Source organism: Hylobates moloch, unplaced genomic scaffold (genome assembly GCF_009828535.3).
Source record: "Hylobates moloch isolate HMO894 unplaced genomic scaffold, HMol_V3 SCAFFOLD_8, whole genome shotgun sequence".
In the NCBI taxonomy this organism is placed as follows: Eukaryota; Metazoa; Chordata; class Mammalia; order Primates; family Hylobatidae; genus Hylobates; species Hylobates moloch.
The window spans coordinates 78,909,557-78,935,512 of record NW_026652283.1 but is presented as its reverse complement, the minus strand read 5'-3'; the positions used below and the strand labels follow the sequence as shown (position 1 = coordinate 78,935,512).

Sequence of the window (25,956 nt, the reverse complement as noted above, 5' to 3'; positions counted from 1 at the left end):
AATGACTGAGTGAGCAAGTGAAAGACAGGCAGGCTGCATGGCACTCCCAGGGGAGGCACCTGGCATCAAAAGCAAGGCCATAGGGCGGGACAGGCTCTTGTAGTGAGAGCTGGGCCTGGGGCGGCTCAGCCAAGGTGCCCCCACAGGAGGTGGGGTGACACCAGTCACGACACCCAGGGTGTTGAGCTTCCGGGCCTGACACATGCCTGCAGTCAATCCCTTCCTCTGAACTTCAGCCACTAGGGAGAATTCGGTGGCTGGGTACAGGTGTGTGGGGCTCACCCATCAGGCTCTGTGGGTCTCAGGGGTGTTGCACACCAGCCCCCTAGACCCTTCCTTTGACTAGCAGGTGCTAGTCAGGAATGATCACTGTGCTTCTGACCCCTCCTGAGGTCCCTGCAACTTGGAGGAGGTCCCAGGAGAAGGGCCTGCTCCACGGGGCAGTTTCAGGAGCCAGAGAAGCTCAGCCCCAAATCCACAAGTTGACCTTTCCCAAGGCCTGGCAGGCTGGGCCAGGCCCTTGTCTGACCACCACTAGCTCCGGCAGGTGGGTGAAGACAAGAGAATGACTATTTCTCCTGAGGACCCTTGGCCATGCCCCAGCCATGTCCCACCTGCACTGTCTCCCTTGACCTTTCCAGGGAGACCAGCTCCCAGCTGGAGGCCTTCAAGGGGTCTCGGGATTCTCGACGGCCAGACAGAGATGCAGGCAGGTAAGGCCGTCCCCACACTCATGTCCAGCTGTTGGGGGTAGCATCTTTGCCCAAGGCTCACGCTGACCCCAGGGACACTTGGGTTTACTGTCCCTTCCGCACACATCTAGGCCATCTTGTCCAAGGAGCCCTCTCTGATGCCCATTCCTTGGTGGTCGCTCTGCCACCGCATGCTCCCTGGTCTCTCCTAGTGTTCACCACCAAGTCCCTTCCTTATCTCCTTGCCGGCCAGCTCTCTGGCTGCCTCCCTCTGTAGGCGGAGGGCCCCAGGGGTGCCCACACAATGGGTGTCCAACAGATTCCCAATCCCCAATGCTTCCCCAATCCCTGGGGACCCCCAGCTGGCTCCTGTGGGCGGCACCTTGCCAGGAAGCAGCGGCACTGTTTGGGTGAGGGGAGAATAATCAGCTGTAAACGCTGCAATCAGGGAGAAAAGGCTGCTTGGGCGCTTGGCGCCCACGCGTGCGCCTAATTGGCTCCACGTGTCTGCGGCTCCTTTCAAGAGCAGGAGAGTGGAAGGGTCAAGATCTCTTAATGTTCATAATGGAGGGGAGGCAGAAGCCATTGCCAGCCCCACATAAACACCTTTTAATTGCCCAGAGAGGAGTGGGAGGAGGCAGCCAATGCCACAGGATTTCCTCCCTGTCCATCCACCATTACTGCACCTTTTAGAGCTTCCCTAGTGTGGAGTCAGATCCCAGAGGCTGAGCCCCAGCCACAACCCAGAGCCACAGCCCTGGCAACTGTTCTACAAATGCTCATGAGTTTGCAGAACTGGTGTTCTGTTCCAGGCCAGGCCTTGGCAGTAGGCGACACCCATGGCCTGGTCCTCCAGGGGCCAACCTGTTTGTCTCACCCTTGTCAGTGAATGCACCAGTGGACCCAGCTGAACTGGTCTCCAGCTGCCTCAGTGCCAAACTTTCCCCAACATCTTGCTGCCTCCTCCAGGCAGCCTTCCTGTGACCTCTTTGGACTGAAGTGATCTTTCTCCTGCTGGCCCTTCCGCCTGCACCTCTCCGAGGCCCCCAGTATCTCCCTGCTGTGGCTCCCATGGCTGCATCTCTGTCCCGTTAGGCCAGTGGTTCTCAACTGGGGCAACTTTGCCCCCAGGCAACATTTGGCGATATTTAGAAATATTTTTGGTCATGACAACTGGAAGAGTGGTGTACTGCTGGCATCTAGTGGGTAGAGGGCAAGGGTGCTGCTAAACATCCCACAGTGCACAGGGCAGCCCCACCGCAAAGCAGGATGCGGCTCAAGGTGTCAGCAGTGCCGAGGCTGACGCCCTGCTTTAGATAAGGCTTTAGAAAGGAGGTGGGAGCTGGGTAGGATGGTCTCCTTCCTGACAAAGGGAGCGGTCTGCTGCCCCACCATCCCTGGCTCCCTCCCTGGCTCACACCTCCTGACCCTCTGAATGCCCAGCCCAGAGCCCAGTTCCTGAACAGACCCGGTCACACTGCCAACAATGCATCACTTTAATTGGGTTAAGTGGCCATTAGCAGCAAAAGCAGGGCGGCTGTGTGCAGAAGGGTTTTTAATTTTACTCTTTAAATGATGCTCATTCCCCAGAGAGGCCACCAATGGTGGGAACAATGCCCGCTGGAGCCCCTAGAACCAAGGCCAGAACTGCATGCTGCCCCCTCCCATCCATCTGAGCCTCATGGGGGTGTGGGAGGGGTGCTCAGTGTCTTGTCTTCACTGCCCAGGGAAGAAACTGAGGGGGGCAGGGACTTGCCCAAGGTCACTAGGTCATCAGAGAGCAAGCCCCTGTCAGAGGAAACCAGTGCCCCATCTCCTGTTCCCTCGACCCTGTCCCACTCTGGACAGCAAACACCACATGGCCACTAATGGTAGCACAGAGGAGGGCAGTGGCTGGGAAGCCATTTGTGGGGTCTGGAGCCCAACTATCTGGATTTAAACCCCGGTTTTGGCCAGGTGCTATGGCTCACACCTGTAATCCTAGCACTTCGGGAGGCCAAGGCGTGCAGTTACCTGAGCCCAGGAGTTTGAGACCAGCCTGGGCAACATAGTGAAACTCCAGCTCTACTAAAACACAAAAAAATAGCCAGGCATGGTGACACACACCTGTAATCCCGGCTACCTGGGAGGCTGAGGCATAAGAATTGCTTGAACTTCGGAGGCAGAGGTTGCAGTGAGCTGAGATCCCACCACTGCGCTCCAGCCTGCGTGACAGAGCGAGACTCTGTCTCCTAAATAAATAAACCCTGATTTTGCTGTGAGACCTGGAGCAAGTGGCTTAAGCTCTCTAAAGCTCAGTTTCCTCAAATGTAAAATGGAGAGAGGAGAGTAACCCAGTGACCTGTGTGAGGATTCAGAGCAATACAGAGCGTGCAGGCTTATTTCAGGTCCGGCACTTGGTGGGCACTCAGAGGCCAGTAATCCTGGGAAGCAAAGATTTCGACCATTTTCTGGGAAAAATCCTGAACTCTGGCCAGGCGCGGTGGCTCACGCCAGTAATCCCAGCACTTTGGGAGGCCGAGACGGGCGGAACCATCCTGCCTAACATGGGAAACCTGTCCTATAAAAAAAAAAAAAAAAAAAAAAAAAAAATTTAGTAGGGTGGTGTCGGGGCCTGTATGGCGTGAACCCGGGAGGCGGAGCTTGCAGAGAGCCGAGATCGTGCCACTGCACTCCAGCCTGGGAGACAGAGCGAGACTCCGTCTCAAAAAAAAAAAAAAAAAAAAAAAAATTCCTGAACTCTGAATCTACACAGAATCATCTGTGGCACATTAAAACATCCTGATGCCCTGCCCCTCCACCCCTGCCGACGCCCCGAGAATCTGATGCGCTTGATCTGTGGCAGAAGCTGGGTGCCATGATTTTAGAAGCTCCTTAGACAATTCCAATGTGCAACCAGGGTTCAGAAATGCTGCAGTAAGGCACAGGTTTGACCCTTAGGACAATCGGAGGGACCTGAGGGGGAGGATGGGGGGCATGGGCATATTAGGAGGGGTGCTGGGCTTAAGCCTGGGGCTGGGGTCTCCAGGTGCTAAATTCCTAGCGGGGCATCCCACCATCTCTGGTTTGTTTGAGGAAGGAGGCAAAAGGGCCTCCCAGAAAGCAGGTTTCCAGCCACCATGTTGATGTCCTTCTGGAACCTGCTCTGGCCTTGCTGTCCTAGCCCTGGGCTTCCCTTTCTCTAGGAACCAAGCCCGCTGAGCCTCGATACCCTTGGCTGTGTCCCTGAGAGGAGGCTGGAATCTCTCCCACTGGGGTCACCCCTCACCTAATCCTGGGCAGTGCCTTCCCTTCCCTCATGGCCTCTCCTCCGAGCCACACAGCACAGGATGGTGCTGCAGGGGCACAACCTTCAAGGGATTGTCCACACTGTGGTCTTTACAAGTTGACGCCCCTGGAGTTGTGAAACCATAAGTGCTGGGCAGGGAGGGTGCTCATGTCCCTATTTCATAGGGGGAGAAACTAAGGCCTGGGACAGGACTGGACTGAGAGTTCCACGAGGGCAGAAACAGAGCTTGTCCTTCATCACTGCACCCTCAGCCCTGAACAGGGCATGGTAAACAGTAGCCATTGGCGGATGGTGGTGAATAGATGGAGGAGGAATGTAATGATGAGGGGGTGGTCTTCCCAAGAGCCAGGCTGTAGAACAGGGCCCAGCTGGGAGGGCAGGAGAGTCCTGACTTGGGTCCAAGTCTGCTATAAGAACTTAGCCACCTCCCTATTCTTCCTGGGACTCAAGACTCTGAGAGAGTGGGCCTTAGTTCAGAGGCCCCCATCTCCCTAGGTAGTCAAAGTTCCAAGACAGGTACCCCTGCATGTCTCTGAAGCTGAGGGCCCAGCCTGTTTCCCGGACTTGGGGATGCTGGTTGCTTGCGTTGCAAGGCCCCTGATCTGGCCTGCTCCCTCCTGACTCTTGGCCCCAGCAACCACCCTTTGCAGCTTGGAGAAACTCGTTACAAACATCTGATTGTCCCTGATTAGATGAGACAATGAACTTCCGTCCTGTGTTGCTCAGCTCCCTCTTTGCAAGCCCCCAATTAGAATTCCAGACCAGAGCAAAGGATTTAAATTGGATTAATGGATGGGGTCCAGGGAGAGAGGAACAATGTAGTGGGGGGTGGGGGTCCAGTCCCCCAACAGCCCTCCCTCCATATACACTCAGGCTGCAAACAAATGTGAAAAAGGAGAAAGGGGCCAGGACTTGATTAAAAGCACATTTAAAACATAATTAAGACCAAAGCACATCTTCAACAATTAGGACCAACCAGGGGCAAGGGTGGTCCTCCTCTTCCTCTGGGAATATGGGCAGAAGCATCTCGTGTGTCTGGAGCCGGGGGTGCTGCAGCAGGAGGAGTTCACTGCCCAGGAGCGCTGGGAGACCATGGGCTGTGGGCTCACTGCACGCCTCAGGAATAATGTGGGGAGTCAAGGGACTGGCTCAGAGTCAGGGAGACCTGAGCTCAAATCTTGGCTCTGCCATATCCTGGCCTGATGCATGGCACCTCTGAGTCCCAGTGTCCCCCTCTGTGAAGTGAGGGTAGCCAGGGCTTTCTTCTGCGGGTTGCTGTGAGAATGATGCATGATAGACTCAGCACACGGTAAGCGTCTGTCTGGTCAGTGCATGCCTTTCCCCATCATTTCTCATAAAAAATAATTTCTGGGCCAGATGCGGTGGCTCATGCCTGTAATCCCAGCACTTTGGGAGGCCAAGGCGGGTGGATTACCTGAGGTCAGGAATTTGAGAGCAGCCTAGCCAACATAGTGAAACCCTGTCTCTACTAAAAATAGAAAAAACAGCTGGGCATGGTGGTGGGCGCCTGTAATCCCAGCTACTTGGGAGGCTAAGCCACAAGAACCACTTGAACCCAGGAGATGGAGGTTGCACTGAGCCAAGATTGCACCAGTATACTCCAGCCTGGGCGACAGAGTGAGAGTCTGTCTCAAAAAAAAAAGAAAAGAAAATAATTTCTGTTTAGTGCCGGCTGTCCCAGGCCACGGCTGGGCTGCAGGTGCAGTAGAAGGGAGAGACATCTGTCTGCCTCACATAGCAGAGTCCAGCAAGGGGGGTGCAGGGAGAGGGTTGGGACCAGGACCTCAGGCCTTTGGCTGCTCCTCCCAAGCTATCGGAGTTGATTGTTCCTTTAGGGGTGGGGCAAGGGGCTTGGAAAGAGACCCCAGCCCTGTGATTCCCAAGGGGCTGGGCAGGAGGCTGGGCCCTGGGCTCCACGCATGGAGGGTGGGTCAGGCATCTGTCTCTGCCACCACTCAGCACCCCTGCTGTGCCAGCCTGGGTGAGTGGCAGGCTGAAAGGCCTGAGGGCTGCCCCTTCCCGCATTTATCAGACAGTTCCAACACAAGTTCAGGGCTGGGTACCCACATTTGTAAACTCGACAGGGGGCGGCAAAGCTGGGAAGTAGTGTGCAAATGAGGGGTCTGGAAGGAAGTGGGGCGGAGACAAAGTCGGAGAACGAGGGAAAGGCAGGAGAAGGGCATCCAGGCCCGCCCAGTTCAGAAAGGTGAGAAGGTGGGGCGCGATGCGCTGGCTGAGAGAGGCGAGCGTAATGGGCTGCTATCCCTGCAGAAGGCGTGGCTCTGCCTGCTCCCCGCTGTCTCCCATACTCGTGTCCAGGAGATCTGAAGGTTGGGTGGAGCCCTGCTCTGGGTCCTCTGGGTGGGAGGTCCTCAGAGTCCACCTTCTCTGGGAAGCTGGCCCCAAGAAGCAGCCTCCACCTATTCCATGGCCCCAGGTCACATAGGGACAGGCAGGGGATCCCATGGGGGACAGCAGGGCCCAACTCCTGGAGAAGGAAATTCTGGTTCTCTCTTGGGGACTGGATATGGCAGGGTGTGGGCTGGGGTGACCACCCTAACTTAACCCAGCCAGGACCCTGGCCTGAGCCTGGGCACAGCCTGTGTAGACTTGCTCATTTTAAAAAACTGCTTTATTGAGATACAATTTATACACCAGCAAATCCACCCAAATAAAGTATACAATTCAGTGGGTTTTAGTATATTCAGAGTTGTGCAACCATCACCACAATCTAATTTTGGAATATTTTCATCACTCCAAAAAAGAAACCCTGTACCCATTAGCAGGCCTTCCCTATCCCTTCCCTTCCCAGGCACCCATGCATCTACTTTCCATTTCTATGGATTTGCCTATTCTGGACATTTCATAGAAACAGGATCACACAACATGTGGTCTTTTGTAACTGACTTCTTTCACTTAGCATAATGTTTTCGGGTTCATCCATGTTGTAGCAAGCAAGCATCAGAAGACTTCATTCCTTTTTTTCTTCTTTCTTTTTTTTTTTTTTCTTAAAGAGATGAGGTTCTTACTCTATTGCCCAGGCTGGAGTGCAGTGGCACGATCATGGCCCACTGCAGCCTCGAATTTGAATTCCTGGGCTCAAGCCTCAGCCTCCTGAGTAGCTGAGACTACAGGTGTGCATCACCATGCCCAGCTTCATTCCTTTTTATTGGATTAGTTTGTCTTTGACACAGGCTGGAGCAACTGCAGGTATGCCTCTGATCTGGGGGGAGCTTGGATGCCTCTCACTCATTTACATATGACCTTCCCTGCTCACCTGGCAGCTGAGAAGCCCCATCCCACCTACTCTCTCTGGAATGGGCTGAGTGCCAGGGGTCTGCCTGCTTTGTCACAGCAGCCCAGCATGTTCCTGCTACCCCTCAGAACTACAGTGGCCTGAGGCTGACAGGCACAACCTCTCTGAATATAGAGGCCCAGATGGGGGAGCAGAGAAACACTCAAAGCCATGGGCAGAGCAGCCCCCATCCTTACGTGGCCTTCTCTGTGGGGCTTGCAGAGCCCCCTCGACAGTCCCTCCAAGACAGCCTGCAGCCTACCTCAGGGGCAGACTCCGCCGGCAGCAGGTCACTATCCTGGCCAGGTGCCCATCCAGGGCACCACCCATAAACAAACCTGGGGACCCAAAAGGATGGGAAAACCCCGGGCCCGGAAGGAGGGAGGGGTAGGGCCTGCCCCAGTCCCAGCCTCAGGCTCACACAGAGCCCCAAGACTCCAAGTCACCACCTCTCATGCAGCTACTCCAGATAGTATCATCCTGTTCCTGCCGCAGCTGCCCACATTCCACGTGGGCACAGCCCTGCTGATGCTGGCCCAGCTGAACTCAGGAGGGCCACGTGATGAAGGCTCAGGACACTGCCCTCATGGTACAGGACCTCTCTACCTGGCCCTCCCTCAGTGCCGCCCCCCTGCCCCCAACACACACACCTACCTTCAGGGCCTGCACCTTCCTGTCCAGCAGGCTCTCAATGTCCCCCGCCACCTTCTCCACCAACTTCTGAGGCTCATTCTCCTGTACCTCGAACAGGTTCCGGTTGTCCTTGTAAATCTGGAAGGAAGCAGAAGCCAGGCATGAGACCAGGTGGTCCCATGTCCCCATGACATGGGCCCTGCATACCCCTCTGCACAGCTCACCTCAGCACAGTCCTCACCCGCACCCAGACCCTGTCTTTGGCCTCTAAGAGAGGGCATGGAGGGCCAGCGCCCCCACAGACTTGAAGGCAGGGCAAGGCCAGGGGCTCCGTAGCTTGCATCTGGGATGAGGGCCCAGTTTAGGCTGGTCGTTGTGGTTGGTGGGATGGGGTTGTCACTGCCTTCTCTGGGCCTCAGGGCCCCCCTTTCAGGGTCATGAGCAGCCCCCCCGACTAGCTCAAGGTAACTGTGAATAGCAGAGGGGAAGAGTGGGCTCTAGAGGAGGCAGGAGGTTGAGGGGAGATGGAGTCAATAAGCACACACCACACACCCCAACCCAAAAAGATGCTCACACCCATGCATGTGCACACACACAGCCACGCCTCCACACTGCTCAGGCATCTGGACCCTTTTTTGTGGGTGCTGCCCCAGGGCACTTGCAGAAACTAGCAGGAGCTCTGGGCAATCCTACGGGCTCCTCTGTCATTCAGGGCACAGAATATGGGGAATGGGCACCAGGGAGGAAGGGGCAGGTTGGGGGGAATGAATCTGCCCAGCCTTCCTCCAAGGGGGGTGGTCTGTGTGCAAGTGCATGTGGCAGTGTAAATCTGATGAGGGGTGTGTGTGTGTGTGTGTGTGTGTGTGTGTGTGTGTGTGAGATGGCTCAACATATCCGTTTGTGTGCACGTGCCTGCATGCTGGGGCTGGGGTGGGGTTAGGGTCTCTAACCCCCCAGGGGCTTGTGAGTCTTAGGAGCAGATTTCTGCAAGTGTCTTTGTTCACGGCTGGGTCTTGGGTGTGTGCGTGTGCATGTGTGTGTGTGTGCATTTGTATGCATCATATACTGCTGCATGTGTCTCCAAGCCTGACTGGGTCCATGTGTTCATTCAAGAGACCCAAGGAGGTCTGTGCCCCAAGCACAGGCTCCTTCACCACCAGAGGTCACAGAATAGGCTGCTACGACTGAGCCGTGCCACCAGGCTGAGCAGAAGTGGAGGGATGTGGAGACAGAGAGGAGGTGATGAGGGGAGAAAAGGAGGGGGGAGAGGCAGCCGATGAAAGACAGACAAGCAGAGAGAGATAAGGTCGGTAGAGTGACAGTGAGAAGGCAGGGAGATAAGACCTTGTCATCTGACAGGGGGATGGGGTGGGGGGGTTGGGTGCCGCTGGAGCCCCTGCCCTGCCGCTACCCAGTGCCTGGCAGTCCAGGGGTTAAAGCACCACACAAAGCTGGCTCAGGCAATCTTCTCCTCCTCCCGCCACCCCCATCCCTCCCGGCTTCTCTTTTCTTTTTGTCCTTCTTTTAGAACAAAATAATTTGTGGTGAAGTCGCTCCTTCCCGCAGAGTAGCAGCAATCAGGGGGTGAGATTTGAGGCCTGGCCACATGGCCAGGAAGGAGAGAGGCCCCGAATGAGTGCCAGGCCAGGATGTTGCCTGGGCCCCTGGGCCCTGCCTCAGGACAGACGTCCACAGAGGGAGACAGTGTTAGAGACACAGGGTGAGGAGGGGTCAGACCCTGAGGATCACTGAGGAAAGGCAGGGAACCTAGAGCCTAGCACCTTACTGTTGGGGAAACTGAGGCACAGAAACAGGATAGGGAAGGTCAAGGCCAGGTGATTGAGTGGCAAAGCCAGATCCCCCATCAGCTTTCACCTATCCTTGACAGATCATTCTGGGGTGTGTGTGGCCATGGTCTCAGCCACATCCACCGATGCCTCTGGAGAGTGGTGCCTCGACCCACTTGCACCAGCAGGGGGCACCGCTGCCCGGCTTCTCCTGGCCTGGGATGAAGTTCATACCTCAGACTGTCAAGGTCATTCCCAGGTGCAGCCACAGCCTGGGCTATCCATGGCTGTGTACAGCCCCAGGACCTGAGGCAGGACCATATGGTTCTCCTGGGAAAGTCTAGGAGTCCCTCCTCTTGGGCTCCAGGGTGCCCCTTGCAGCCTGGCATGGTGACTGTGCTGGGGATCAGGGGGCCGCAGAGTGAGCGGGTCTCTAGGTGGCAGGCCCACACCTCAGGGCACCAACAGGTGACATGAGGCCTTGGAAGCTGAGACTCTGCCAAAAGTCACTCATCTCTGAACCTCCGTGACTGATCTATTAAATGAGAGAACAGTAGTCCCCACCTCACAGGCTGGGGACAGCAAACCCATGCCTTGAGCAGCCTGTGCTGTTGTTACTGCTATTAGTTTGGGATCACCAGAATTCTGCAGATGGAATCAGAGTCCCTCCCTGTCCCCATTCTCTCCCTGCTAGATCTGTACACTTGGGGCTGTCCAAAGCCATCGGCTCCATTCCTGAGCTGGTAGCCTCAGTTTCCTGGGGTCTGCCCACCTCCAGCCCCACCCCGTTCTCCCAGATCGGTCTGGGCAGTCTCCCACACTGAGCCACCCTGTCCTTGTCTCCGACACCTTAGCCTCGGCCCCAGAGGTGATAATGGTGGAGCCTAGACACTGGGACGCCACTGATAGGGCATAGCCATGGCCAGCTTCCTTCTCTCTCTCCCAAGCACCATGTCTGTGTGCAGTGGACACCTGGCAAATGCATATGCTGGATTCTACGTCCAAAAGCAGAGCCCTAGGGCCAGCTGGGCCCAGGTCTGATTCCTCAACTTCTGCCTGCAGCTGCATGAGCCCTCAGGGCCCAGGGATGCATCCACCGTGCTTTCTTCCTGTTCTACTTCTACTCGAGGACCCACCACAGCATCTTTCTGCCGGCCCTGGTGCCACCACCTGGGTCCCATCAAGCTCACTGACCTGTCATGTGCCTGCAGGCCTCTGGGTCTCCAGGCCAGGCCAGTTCCCACAGCTATACCTTAACTCACGCTGTTCCTGCATCCCCTCCACCTTGCCCTGCTATCTAAATCCTCTCTAGGGCAAGGCCAGGGAAATGGGCTGGAAGGGGTTTCTGGTGAGAGGAGAGCAGAATCCCAGAAGTGCAGGGGCTGGTCACGCTGCCAGCCAAGCCTGCTCCCCAATCCCAAATGAGCCCTTGAGGTGCAACAGTCCTCGAATGATAGCCCCTAGTGCCACAGCCCTCCCCTCAACATTCCCCTGAACTTGCTCCAATTGTCCCTGTCTTCTAGGGTGGGCCCTGAGCTGAGCCCCAAATCCCCAGGAGATCTAAGTGACACAGTCCAGCAGATGGTCCCATCCTGGAAGAAAAGTCATCTCTACATTGATGTGGTCCAGGGAGGTGCTTTCCACCTGCAGGCCCAGCAGGACTCCAGGAGAGCCCAGGGCAACTCCAGTGCACAGACTCTGCCCAGGGCTAGCCCCACTCCAGCCCCAGCCTCTAGCCCTGGCTCCTAGGGCCAGCTGGGAAGTGGCAGAAAGGCCAGGGTGCACCGGACGCAGAGCCTCAACCACCACAGCAGGATGGCAATGCCCGCTGATGCCCTTGGCCCAGAGAGTTAATTAGAAAAAGCCAACTGCTCCCACAGCAGCGCAGCCGGCACAGCCCCACCTCTGCTGGACTAAAGAGCACGATGGGGCCCAGCTGATCCCAGGGTGCCCCAGCTCTGTGCCAGCAGTGATAGGGAGGGAGAGGCAGCAGCTTTAACCCACAGAGAGTGCCAGGATGCTGGTGGGACAGGGTAGCAGACTGGAGCCAGGTGGGGATGTGGCGGAGGACTGAGGAACAGGGAGAACAGGGGTGGCTGAGGTCCCAAGGGACAATTCAGGAGTCTGTTTGGAGCCCCTTGTTCCCAGGAATCCCTGGTTCCCTCCCTTGTTTCATGTACTGGTGACCATGTCTCAGCTGGTGCCCTCCTCCCTTGAGGGCACTCCTATCCCACCAGTGATGGAGACCTGCCCCTCCACCTCTCCCCTCCCCCAGGGCTGGCTCCAGCTCCAACCCTCTCTCAGCTCTAGCAGTTCTTCAGTTAGGCATCAGGGCAAGTCCGGCCAGCCCTCCATCCTACGGCTTCACAGGGCCCGTGGGGGCTGATGCCTCCTTAGAAGCCCCGAACCCTCTGCCCAGCCTCCTGCTTCCCCCATGGCTCCGCGTAAGTGGGAGGCGAGCCTGGAGGACCCTTGCAGGAATGGTGACCTTGGACAGGAAGCCTGCATGCTGGCAGGAGCAAAGAGAGCCAGCCTCGTTCCCACAGCTCCTAACAGTCCTGCCTGGGAGAGGGGAGTCCAACTACCAGCCCCAACGTGCCTGGAACATAGAGACAGCTACCACAGGAAACTAAAGGCCTCAGGACAAGTGACCTGGACAGGCCCCAATCAGAAGGCATTTTAGAAAGTCAGCAGCAGGGAAGCCCAGACCTGAGCTACCACCAAACCTGCCTAGGGCAAGGGAGAAGCTGGAAGGGGAGAGGAAAAGGAGAGAGGAGAGGGGAAAGGAGAGTGGGGAAAAGCAAGGAGGAAGGGCCAAGGAGGCTGCAGGAACAGCCCTGTTTGCCCCGAGTGTCAGCTCTGGCTGCTCTGGGGCAGGCGGTTTACACACGTGACCTCACTGATCTCCTACAACCCCTGAGGAGGGTCCATTCTGATCATCTCCGTGTGGCAGAGAGGACACTGAAGGCCAGAGAGGTTAAGGCACATGCAAAACCGGGGTTTGAACTGGGTCGAATCCAAAGCCCTTGCTTTAGGTCATACTCTTTGTACAGTTCTGTTCCCCACCTTTATCCCTAAACTTGAAGGCAAAGCCATGGGAAAAGAGGCATAGGGATGTTGGAACTGGGCAGGCCTGAAGGGCTTGGGGCAGATGCAGGCAGAGGCTGAAAGACTGAGGCCCCTGGAAGGTGGGAGGGCCATGCTGGAGGGAAATGAGGGAAAGACTGGCAGGGCAGCCCAATCGACTAAGCACCCACCCAACCCTGGGAGTCAAAACAGGCACTCGCACGCAAGGCTCCTCTCCGCAGCGAAGGCGAACAGCCCTAATCTCTGGAAAATTAAATCAGAAAGAAAATGGAACAAGAAAGATTTGACGCAGGCTTGGCCCTGCTGCCGGCTGTCTCCTCAAAGATCCAGCTCACCTTGGGGTTTTGCCAGGTGCTCCAGCACCCCTGGCCTGAGCCCCGAGGCATGACTCCGGGGAGACTGGCGCTCCAATCCCCTCACCACATTTCACCACAGGGAGCAGCCAGGTGAAAGTCTTAACTGCCCATTAGGCCCCTGCAGGGAGGGCAGCCAGTGGATGAGAGACCGTGGGTGAGGCCTCCTGAGGCCCGACCCAAATGAACAAGCCCTGGGGAGGGAACCACCTCAAGAGGCCACAGGGTCTGCAGATGGAGGCCGGGGTCAGCTGCCAGACTGGGCTACACTCATGTCAGGGATGTTGGCTGGGTGGCTAGGGGGCTTGTGGTGGCTCAGGAAGCCTGAGCTGGGCCAACAAGGAGGTAGGGGAGTTGGGGACAGGTAGTGACCAGTTCAAGGACCCTAGCCAGTCAGGACAGAGCCAGGTCCGGGCCCCCTGCCTCACCCACCCCTTCTAGGCTGCTAACCTGGCCTTCTGCCTCAGTGAGAAAATAGAGGGTATTGACATAATTGCAAATCCACCTTGAAGACTGGAGGGTTGATGGGGTAGCCAGGCACCTGGGGACCCTCTACCACTGACAGCACTTGGGACAGATCCAGGAGAGGCTGCACCCCTCAGGGCTCTCCCTATAGCCTAGTTCTTGATAGGACTGAGGGGCTGCCCCATGGTGGGTACACAAAAACCCTAATCCAGCTGCTCTGGGGACACACCAGCCACGAGACTGGGTGTGTGACTGGCAGCTCCCCAGGAGGGGGCTGAGGCCTGTCCTTCACCGGCCTGGCACAGGGCTTACAGTAGGGCAAGGGGCCCTTGGAGCCCTCAGGGCACACTATCGGTGCCCAGGCAGGGGGGCTGCATGCCACTCAGTTCCATGCTTCATCAGCTGCTGGCATTTTTGCCAACTGCCATGTTAGGTTCCTAAGTGGCCATGCCACACTGCCACCATCCCAGGCGGGGTGGCCCCATGGTCACTCAGCTGTATATGGTGTCCTGCCACACACAGGTTTTGTACACTGTGATGTTAGTTGTCCCATTAATAATTCCCCTTCATATCCAGTACAGAATGCCTGGGATGAACGCTCTCTCTAGAGGGCATCACAGACACAGAACCAGGCCATTACAATCAGCCTGCATGGGCTACAGTGGAGGTCACACAGCAGTGTGGGAGCAGGGAGGAGGGCACCTGGCCTGGTCTCCTGGGTCGGCGGCCCATTAATAGCACTATCCTCCCCCATCCCCACCTCCTTACATCCCCCTGGAACAGCAGAGATGGAACAGACCTCGTCCCTGCCCTCCTGGGACTCTCTATCCAGAGGGGACAGATGCCCAGACAGGTGGCAGCAGAGAGAGGTGTGCAGGAGACACTTGGGAGTGGGGCTGGCCTGCTCCAGGTGGTAGGGGGCAAGAAAAAGCCTGGGGAGGGCTTTCCAGGGGAGAGGACATCTGAGCAGTATGAAAGGCTGGGCAGGGGTTTTTGTGGGTGGACAGGGACGAGGGACGCTTGGCAGCAGTAGCGCCAGGTGCAAAAGCTGGGAGAAGCGGGGATAAGGGACTGCTCAGTGGCTGCAGCAGGGCTTGTCGGGGGGACAGAAGCTGGGGAGACAGGGTGTGAGGGCAAGGGGAGCAGATACCCAGGTGGTGGGGACAGGGGGATCCTCCAGGAAGGAGGGATATGTGACTGACCATAAGGTGAGAAAGGCCCGGTGGCTCTGTGGTCCCTTGTCCTCAAGAGGCAACTTCTAGGAGCTTTCACTAGCGGGATTCCCTTCACAAAACTCACAGGGGCCCGAAGCCCCCCCTACCACCCCCAGCAACGCCTCCCTGTTTTTAAAGTTAAAGTTTAGTTGACTGTCATCCATTACCGCAATTAGTACATTATGTCTAATTATGCAATTAGTGTAAAAAGTGCACTTGCCGCTGAGAATGGGAAATTACGCTGCCTCGTTACGCTGTAAAATCCATGTCATAAAAAGGCTCAATCTCTTGTTTTTCAAAAGACACAAAACCCAACACAAAACAATAAACCAAATCCTCCCAGCCAAGCAAGGGCCAGTCTGTGCCAACCTCCCTGTGCTTGCCCTTGTGCAGAGCCTGCCTGTGAGGCCTGCCCTGAATGTGCCCCCAGGCAAGGCACCACCCACCAGAGACGCTGGGCATGGTCTATTCCCGGGTGTAGCCCTTTGCTCCTCTGAAACATATGCGAATTTCCAAACTGACTTGAAAACTGTGGCAATCCTGATTATCCGTTTACACCAGGCCTGACCTGAGTGAGGCCTCCAGTGTTAAGGCCTGTATCTCAAGGGAGAACAGTCCTAGAAGGAAATGGTATCCACCCAGCTCCAAAATGAGAGTTTCTTTCTCCAAGGTTCCTGATGGCTTCTGTGAACAGGGTTGCAGAATCCAGCTCGGAAGCGGGAGGAACTTTCTCACACTCAGGACTCCCAAAGCCTGAAAGCAACACCTGGATAAGTAGTGAGCCCCCCACCACAGGGACTATTCCAGCCCAGCTGTCAGGAATGCTGAGAAGGGACTCACCCATCATTAGCCAGCACCGTGGCTGGATTCCAGGCTGCCATCGTTAGATAACAGCATTCCTATGGCCGTGTGCCTATGTGAAGCTTGCAGTCTATGACTTTATCTTCCCTAAGCTCTGGCTCCCTTGGTGGTCACGGGGATGCTTTGGGGACAGATTTGGAGTGAGAAAGAATCAAATGAGGTCTCCCTACTACAGAGGTGACAATCCCAAATGGCCCTGGGCAAGGGGGCTGGAGAGGGGGCACACTCCAGTGTCCCTGCCTGCCTATGCCAGCATGAGGCACACTCCTGTGTATCTCAAAACAAATGCTGCAGGACCAAAGCCATCCACGATGTATCTCCAAGGTCACAAGTTAATGCTCTAGCACCGGCTGCTGAGTGCCCGCCCAAGAAGCACTTTCCCCAAGCAGCTTCCCTGAGCCCCTGCCTCTGAGCTCCCACCACTCCTTGATCTGAGATGCTTGACCTAGGCCTTGGGGTGGGTGGTGCAATACCATGGAGACACCTTCACAGCCAAGAATCTGCCCTGGCCTCCTGGGGATGATGCATGACCTCATGTAGGTGCCACTGCTGAGTGGCACTCAGACAAAGTATTCACAGAATTCACAGAGCAGAGAATCTGAGGCATGGAGAGACCCACACATCTCAGGGCCCATGGGGCACTGGTTCCCTGCAACCTCACCCACCTGCAATTGGCATCCATTGGTTCTGGGTGTGCTGAGATACTGGAGCACTGACCACACACCAGAGAGAAGCAACTACTGAGAAAGCAGCTGGGGTAGAGGGAGGAGGGCATGGACCCCACTGGAGGGGCATCTGTTGCCTGAACTCAAGACAAGTGTCCCCGGACAGTTCCAGCCTCCAGGCCTTTATCTACTCAGATGGGCTGGAGAGCAGGGGAGACAACTCTGGCACAGCACAGCCACATGGACACCAGCCATGGAGACTCTCAGGGCCCCCATCCTCTCAATGTGGCCTGGAATAGCACTGGGTGGGGAATTTGAGTCTGAGGTGAACCAAACTGCAGGCAAGAACCAGGGGCCCCTGTTTGCTCCCCCTCCCTGAGTTGGGAGCCGCCGGCTGTCGAGGCAGCTGGGAGGGAAGCTGTGCCCAGCATACCAGCTGGCACGGGGGAGTGCGAGTAAACATACCCGCACTTTCCCAACTCACAGAAGTCGCCGGGTGCGGCCGGCTGGTGTGGGCGCCCATGTTTATGGGAAGCAGATTGTTTGTGTCGGCGTCTGGGACCCCTTGCCACCCACCCTGGCTCTGCTCTTTCCCGCTGCCTCCCCATCCAGTTGGCCCTGCCTTCCTTTCATCAGAACTCCTCAGCCTCTTGACTGCAGAAGGATGGGGATAGTGATGACAGGTCCTCCGCGTGGCCAGACAGGTCTCAGCGCATAACCCATGGAGTCCTCGTCATTTGATAGCTCTGGGAAACAGAGAAGCTGGCTGCAGACTACAGGCAGTGAATGGAGGTGCCTGTGGCACTGGGCTTCTCAGACCCCAGCCATCAGTTCCAGGCCTCCACTGCCGCTCAGTTCTCTGGCCCGCAGACTAGCCTGGCCTGCCCCTCAGTCCATTCACCACCTCGAGCAGCCCTGGCCCACCTTGGCCTTGGACAAGGACCCTACCCTCGCAGCAGGATAAACGGCCCCCTCTACCCTACAACAGCCCAAGTAGACAGATCCAGAGTTGGGTCGCTGCCTTGCCATCTGGCCTCTTCAACCCCTTCACCCTCGTGCCCCCATCTTCGGATGTGTAAAATGGGTTAAAGTAAAGCCCCCTTTACCCACCTCTCAGGACTCAGGGACAGTGGGCTGGGAGTGAAGGGCTCTGGGAGCCAGGGTGGGCAGAGGCTCCAGTGGACCCTTGGTGGGCCAGGGGGGACTCCTAATCATGTCACAGCTCCAGTGGGTTTCAATGAGTCATGGAGCTCTCATCTGAGATGAAACAGTCATTGTGGCCCAGAGTCCTTGTAGCCCAGAGCTGGTAGAAATTCACCCCCATAAGTACCCTCATGAGATGGAATTGAGGCCAGGGAGAAAAGGGCAAGATCTGCCTTCTCTGTATCACCTCCATCCACCCCTCACAGCCCTGATAGGTCAGGTGAGCAACTTTCTTCAGGGGCTGGGCAGGTCCCCCAAGGACTCCAGAGTGGCTAGAAACTGACCTTGCCCCAAAGCCACCAGTCAGGCCCTGGGGGGTGGACATGACTGTAACAAGGGCACCCTGGAGGTGGTCAGCAGCTGGCTGGCTTTTCATCTTACAGATGAGGATACGGAGGTGCCAGGAGGGTCAGAATCTGTCCAAAGAGGAGACTTCCCAGTCTCTTGCACCCACAGCTAAGAATGGCCAAAAGCCATGGGTCTGAATTCCTGCTCTGCCCTTAAGCAGCCTCGCGGTTTGGCTCGAGCCTTCACCCTCACAGTCTGCACAGCCCCGAGCTACCTCAGCCAGGCCATCCTGGCATTCCTCAAAGATGGAAGCTCAAGTGTGGGGTGCTGGTGGCTTTTCATGGGACTGCCTTCCAGGGTTGCTCCCAAGGCCCTGAGCACCTTCCCTGATCCACTCTGTCCTGCAGGGACCAACTTTCCTGGCCTCACAGGCTGGAATTCTGTCCTGTGCTGCTGAGACTTGCTAAAGATGTCACCACGTAGTGACAGCACCAACGACAGCCCCAATCACAATAAGAGGTGCTGCTGAGGCCCTCGGGCTGGCTGCTCTTGTGAAAACGTGAGATCTTAGCATGGCAGGTGTGGCAGATAAGGGTAGAGAGATGAAGGTAAGCCCAGAAGATGAGCCCATGGCCTCTCATGGTATCAAGGGCCTCTTTTGGGGCAAGGTGATCCCAGGGACCTGCTCTGTACCAGTGCACAGATGCAACTGCAGGCACATGCACTTGACCTTGCATACCAGGTCACACACACTGACCTCACCACATTCACACCTAGGACTCAGGAAGCCCCTTGCAGATCTTGCTCAAGTCTCACACTTAGGCTCACAGAAAAGGCACCATAGCCTAGATGGGCCTGTCCACTGTCACTGGACATATGGCAGCCCCAGGCCTGCGTGAGGCTCTGTGGGTGTCCATTCACACCTCAAAAAGTGGTCTGTGGCCAACTGAGATGTTTTAAGCAGTAGAACTTTGCTGGCTCGGACGGTTGGGGCTACCTGAAGGTCATGACCCTAAATCCTGCTGAACACACCATTGGAAGGGCTCCTAACAGCATGGGTGCTGGACCTGGTTGGGGCAAGGGCATGGCCTGACCCACAGTGGCCTCTGAACCAGGGTCCCAGGAGGGCCCAGCTAGGCTCCCACTTCTGAGTTCTTGATGCAGCTGACCACAAGGCACCGATAAGGCAGTAGGCACCAGAGTCATCGTGAATGTGCAAGCAAGTGTGCAAGGGGACACACCATGCCTGGGCCATCTCATTTACCTCCTCTGTCAGCACCTCCTGACGCTGTCTTACGCCCTCCTCTAATTTTTCCTTTTCCTCCTACTTCCAATTTATAGGTTCTCCTTGAACTTTATGTATCCTTGTAAGTGCCCTTAAATCTTCTGTAGAACAAGTCGGAAGCATAAATAAATAAACAAACAAACAGGACCAAGACACTAAGGCTTTGTATAGACTGAAGATATGCTGAGGACAGGCGCACATTAGGGACATGCATGCTCTGAAAACACATGCACTCTAGGGACACACACCCAAGGGAACTCAGCCTCTCCCATCATTTATAGTCTCTCCTGGGCTCTCACAAGAAAGCTCCCACTTTGGACCTGAAAAATGCAGGGGTGGGGTTACCACCCAAAACTTTCCTAGAGCTGGGGTCAGTGATCTCTGAACCCAGTCCATAGGGGTGCTCCTGAGCAGGCTCTGGCCCTTCTGTACCTCAGTTCCCCCTTATTTCACTTTTGGGGAAGAGGGACAATCCCTGGCACCTCCAGTTCCAGGTTCTCTCTCGGTGTATGCAAAACTCCAGCAGCAACAGGGGCCAACATTTACCTTCCTGCATCCGTGCACAGTGTTTGCCATGCAAACAAACTGTGCAAACAGGACTGATGGCCCGGCCACACTGGCAAACACCATGATGGCCTTAGCCTGAACAGCCATGAACTTCTAAGTTAAGTGTGCTATGCTCAGGGGAGGCAGATGCTGTGCCTGGGCCCCAACTCCAGGTGTGCCACCTCCTTGTTGCCAGGTTTGGGGGCTGCGGGGTTGGGTGACAATTATTACGGGATTAGCTGCCATTACTGGTGGGGCCAAAGTGAGCCTCCACACCGGCCATCCATTTCATCAAATTCTCACAAGCCCCAGTTGTCCTTATTTTACAGATGTCCTTATTTTACAGATGAGGCAACTGAGGCAGAGAGAGTAATTGGCAGAGCTGGAATTCAATGACTACATGGACTTACCACGTGCATGAACACAGACCCTGTTTCAGACTCTGCCTCCATCTCCCCAGCAGCTGTCTCCAGCCTGTGGGATCCTGTAACTCCTCTTCAGGCCCAACCCTGCCCCTGACCCCTCCTTTGGGAAGCCACTCTGACTGCCCCCTTGGCCATGTCCATTGGGCCACCTGCACCAGGGCTATGAAAGTCAGCGGGGTCAGCTGAGTCTCGGGTTCAAAAACCCCATCCTGTTTTGAACGTCCGTCAAGAGCTGTTTCTCAGACAGTTGGGTGAACCCTCCTAGGAAGCCAGTCCCTTCAGGATAACAAGCCCCTAATTCATTTGCCTGGTGCTGTCTACCAGACCCCGAGGGCTCATTCATCCAACCTGTTTGCCCAGAGGGATTACAGGGGGAGGGAGAGCCAAGGACAGTTCTGAGCTGGGCCCAGAGGGTAGGTGGACTTCAAGGAGGTGCTTCGACTTGTAGGAAACCATCTTTGTTTGTAAGGTTGGAAGTCTAGGACCCTAGCCTACAGGTGCGTAAACTGAGGCCCAAGTGGGCAGGGTAAGCGGCAGCAAAGAGCCAGGATGACCCAGGCTCCAGCTTCTCACCTTCTTCTGTGCTAGGAAGGTCAGAGAAGACATTCTAGGGAAAGGTGTAGCTGGATGGGCCAGAAGAGATTGTGTACCTTCCCGGCACAGGAGCAGCATGCAAAGGTGGAGGAGAAGGAAGGCTGGTAAGGAGAGCTTCCGGGGGAGGGGATCCACTAGCAGGCAGGGGCAGCTCTGACCCCGACCCTCACCGGGGACTCACTGCCTGTGTGAATTCTGAGAAACTGTAGGGTCGTCTGGAGGCTACAGGCTGGAGGCCTGGATCCCCACATGCAGTGTGACCTTGTCTCCCCCCACCGCCTCCTTCTCGTGGTCAGGTGCCCATGGGGTCTTAGAGGCGATGGTGCCCCAGGCTTCCACATCGTCTGTCAGCAACCTCCAGCAGGAAGGAGGGAGGCCTGCACTTCTAGCTGTGTCAAGGGCTCCCTGAGCAAGGAGGCGGTGAGGGCAATGACGCCAGGAGGACAAGAGCGGAACAAATTGCCCTGATTATGTAAAGCAGCTCTACTTCCTCCTTAGCAGGGAGAGAACTGGGAGCTAGGTTCCCCCCTGCCCTATGTCCCTCCCATACCACTGGGCCTGCTAGGAGACCTCTCAACAGAGGCTCACTCAGTCCTCCCCTGGGGCCTGCAGGGCATGACTAGGGCAAGTGGCCTGGGTTGGTCCTGCTCAGTCATTGCTCCTCCAGTGTCTTTGAGCATACATGAGCCCCTCCAGGTTTCCTCCCTGCACCCTGAGCTGGCAGCCTCCTGCCTGCTTGACCAGAACTCCACACCCCAGGCCTCTCCCTGCCCCAGTCACCACGGAGCCTGGGGAACTCTGAGCTCCTCCAGAATCCAACCAAGGTCCCTGCCATGCCACACCCTGACTGGTTCAGGGCTCAGGTGTGCTCCTCTAAGTGCCCCACAGAGGTCTAAGCAGGAAGCCCTCCTTTTTAGGCCCCAGAACAGGCTAAGAGTCAGACCAGCCATATCCTCAACCTGGCCTCTGGACCACCCTGTCCCCTCCATGAACAAAACCTAGCCTCCCCCAGGGCCTTGAGCCCTCTGAGTTGCTATCACTTCCCCCTACCCTAGGGCCCTTAGGGAATGCTGGAGATGCCCTAGGCTGAAGCTCCTAGGTGGTAAGGAGCTTACCACGTGGCCCCTCCCTGGCACAGGGCGGGCAGTCCCTGGACAGGCCCCTTTACCAGTTAGGCCTGGGTGTGTTCTGCCCTGCAGGGCTGCCCTGCAAAGGAGGCTGGGAAACCCTCTCCTATATAGTATTATGCTTTGTGGAATCACCAACGTGCCTGGAAGCTCTGGCTATCAGGCTCTTTGAGTTTACAATGCTGGGAGGTTTAGGGTTCCTAAACTGCAAATTTATCTCCTGCCATAAACCCAGATGATGCAGGAGCCAGTGTGTGCCTGAATGTATCTGTACATGTATGTAGGAAGAGTTCACTGGCGTGCACGTGGGAAGGGTGATGGTGCTCCCATGGGCAACTCAGGCCCAAGCATATGACCCAGTGTATGTCTCCAGGTACTCACATATCCTGGTGCCTGTGTGTCGAAGCACATATGTATCCTGGTGTGTATCTGTCCAGGTTTATGGCGCATGTTGGGGGAAGGCTCGCAATGAACAAAGTAGGGTGCATGCATTCCTGAGCTCAGCCCCAAGCTCCTGTGCTCAAGTACAGCACACAGTAGGTCTCAGGGAACATCTGTGTGTGTGTGCACAGGCCCAGGGAACCCTCAAACAGACCAGTCCCTGCCCTTCTGCCCACCATTTTAGAGGGACTAGAGCCCTGCACTGGTCACATCCCTAGAGCCAGGCCACCCACACTGTGCTGGTGCCCGCTTCCAGCCACTACCCCCACAGACCCTGAGAACACCCCATTGATGGTGCAGGCTGCAGCAGAGACAGTCTGAGGGCACAGATTCCCTCCTGCATGTGGGGGAGAGCCGCAACGAAGCCCTCAGGCAAGGGATCCTTCCTGCCCACCCCCATCCCACAGACAAGAGGATCTGGAAACATCACGAAAACGACTGATCTTCCTGCTGATGGTGGGCGAGAAAAAATTATCTTTCTCTGAACACTAAAAATAAAGCCCAGTTTCCTAAAAGCAGGTCCCTTCTTAGCCAGTGGCTCAGAGAGGCTCCATCACTGAACTCCTAAGGTAGATTTGTTGAAGCCAAGAGAGGGACAAACCCTCGGCTGCCTCATTGAGGGGCTCAGCCTTGGAGCAAGATGGCAGCCCCCCACGCTTGTGATCCAACCCTGGACCTAGGACCTCACCATGAGCCCTGATGATGCTATCAGAGGTGGGCAGGAAGAGGGCAGCAGGAATCGGGTCCATATGCTGCTCGTGCCCAGCTAATGGGCTGACAAATTAGCAGGTCTCCCCTCTAGGAGGTGATGAATGAGCAGTCGCCCAGGAGAGCTGGGGGATGGGCCACCCTCCATAGCACTCCTTAGGCTCAACCCTGATGCCACCTCCATGGGTGCACAGCCCTGCTGAGATTCCTCAGGGGTAGGGGTTGGGACTAGGGGGTGACTGTGGATTTTGGGCATGGGGAAGGCAGAAAGGGCATAAAAGGGCAGATCCAGCCTCAGAAGCCATTTAAAAACAAGCCCAGCCAAGAAGGCCCAAATCAAGGCCAGGTATGAAAATAGTGTCAGCCTGAAAGGGCACCATTAAAGAGGGGCTTAAAGCGTGGCCCTGTGACGTCTCCATCACACCACACTCAGAATGACCTTGAGGCCATGAAGAGAGGGTGGCCTGGGGCCGGGGGAGCCTGTACCCCCAGGACTGCCCACCACACTCCCCACCAGAGACACAGGCATTCAGCCCGGGCCCTAGGGACTGAGTAGGTGGGAGAGAGACCTAGGGCTGGGTTCTGGGGCTTCACCCATGAAGTGGAGCTGCTTCTCCCACACAATGACAGGACTGTCATCTCCCAAGGTCCCAAGGGCTGTGGAGGGGACATAGTGGGAGGTGAGGCTCCATGGGGGGAGGGATCCATGGAGCCTGACTCAAAGCAAACTGCAGCCTCCAGAGTTTGTGAGCCCCACACCACAGAAGGGGGCAAGCTAAAGGTGGCCCCCAGGTCTCAACCGGTCCTCTCAGTGGAGACTTAGGCCAACCTGAGAGCCCAATATTCTTGATTTGCCCCCAAAATCATTATACAGCCCCACCTTCCATGCACACAGGACATCTAAAATGGGGCAGGATTCACACATTCTTTTGACAGTGGATCAGTCTGGCTCCCTTTGAGGGCCCTCTGGTCAGGCGAGGCAGTCCCTGACCTAGTTCCTGTGTGGGCTCCCTGTGCAAATGGGCCCCAAGCCCCCCCTACCCCCACATCGCCTCCCCCACCCCGCCCCCGCCCCGTGTAAACAGAACCCGCCACTCTCTCCCAGGGGCTGCTAATTCCTCGCCAGAACTGCTCGGACGTGAAATTGGAGTGAGACAATGTGTGTTTAAGGAAATGAATCTCGAATCTTAAGAGGCTCCGGAGCCCGCCCTGCACCCCCATCACCCTGCTCTCACCCACCAGAGCCAGGAAAGGAGCACTTGGCATCAGAGAAGAGAAAGGCAGAGGTGACATTCAGCGCCAAATTAGCAGCCGCCACAGCCAAATATTGTACTTGCCTCCAATATTCTTTTATTTTTCCGAAGAAAAGGCTTTTACAAAGTGAAAGAGGCTGTTGGAACGCTGAGGCTGATGATCGTTTGTAAAAGGTAGGCATGCCGTGCGCATGCCCGACTCGGAGCCTTCCCTTCCCGTCGGCAGGCCTCCCCTCCCTGCCCATAGTCACAGCCGCAAGACGCCTGCCAACGTCACTCCCCACCGCACCAGCCACACTGGCCGACATCACAGGTGTCCTTAGCCAACAAGACCCAGTGGCTCTGACCCTGTGCCAGTCCTGGACATGGGACCTGCCTCTGGGCTGTCTCTCCACCTACATGGGGCCCTTGGAAATGAGGACTCATTTGTGGTGTGTACAAAACCACTGTGCCTACAGAGGCCTCAAAAGTGACCAGTCCATGACCTCTGTAGGGGCTCCTCATCCACCCCAATGGCCCTTAGTGCCCCCTCCATGGACAGCCACCCTGCCTCTGCCATCATCACTTTTATCCCTCCCACCAGGGGCTGTTTTTTTTTTGAGACGGAGTTTCACTCTTGTTGCCCAGGCTGGAGTGCAATAGCGCGATCTTGGCTCACCGCAACCTCCGCCTCCTGGGTTCAAGTGATTCTCCTGCCTCAGCCTCCGAGTAGCTGGGATTACAGGTGTGCACCATCATACCCAGCTAATTTTTTGTATTTTTCGTAAAGATGGGGTTTCACCATGTTGGCCAGGCTGGTCTTGAACTCCTGACCTCAGGTGATCTGCCCACCTCAGCCTCCCAAAGTGCTGGGATTACAGGCGTGAGTCACCACGCGCGGCCCAGGAGCTGTTTTAAGGCCCCTCCCTAGGCTGCCTGATGTCACTTTGTTGAACAAACACTACCAGTCATCCTGGAGTTCAGCCCCCTGAATGCAGCCTGCCTCCATCCACGCTAATTAACCCACTGACCAGGCTGAGCAGATACCCTCTGCATGCCCCTCCACTATTTTCATCTCTGGCCCTTGACCAAGAGCTTGGACAACTTCCAGGGGTTTTATCGATGGTACAGACTTAGCCCATGTCTCCCATTTCCTCAAACCTTGCTGCCAGAGGTCTGTCAAGTGAGACGATGGGGAGCCTGCGGAGAGGCCCCCTAGCTCCCACCTGGATGGTGACTGGAACCTGGCCCTGTCCCACACATGCACCCTTCAAGCTCACACTGTCTCAGAGCCCACCTCAGATCCCACTCCTAACCAATCCTAGGAGGTGGAGGCGTGGCAATGGTCCATTTTGCAGGTGGGATGCTGGGCTCAGAGAGTTCTTGTGACTCACCCGAGGCCTCAGCGCTGGCAAGAGGCACAACCAGAACCTGGGTCCAAGCTGCACAGGTCTCACGATGTGGATGCTGGGCCGCATCACCCAAATTCCCCCTTCGGCATGAGGCCCTCCTCCCCTCACCACCAAGGGTGTTGCCTGCTGACTCCTCTCATCAGAGTCCCTCCCCAGGCTGTGCCCCGAGCAGATGTGGCCCCACTGCCTGTGGTCACAGAGGTGGAGTGGGGGTGCACAGAGGCCTGGTCCCTTGGCCTCAATGGGGACAGCACTGATGGGCCGGCCCACCTCCAGGGCTGTCTGTGGAATTGGCTCAGGCTTGAGAATGCCTTACAGCCCAACTTCTTCTGC

General features: G+C 56.4%; 1 protein-coding gene across 8 annotated transcripts in view; it reads right to left on the bottom strand.

Annotated features, from left to right (window-relative positions):
• CACNA2D2 (calcium voltage-gated channel auxiliary subunit alpha2delta 2) overlaps positions 1–25,956 on the bottom strand; it is a 140,932-nt gene that overhangs the window by 63,191 nt on the left and 51,785 nt on the right. For all 8 annotated transcript variants that reach the window (XM_032161456.2, XM_032161461.2, XM_032161457.2 and 5 more), the window contains exon 3: positions 7,952–8,068. In XM_032161456.2, coding sequence (XP_032017347.1) covers positions 7,952–8,068 — 117 coding nt within the window. The remainder of the gene's footprint in view (positions 1–7,951; positions 8,069–25,956) is intronic.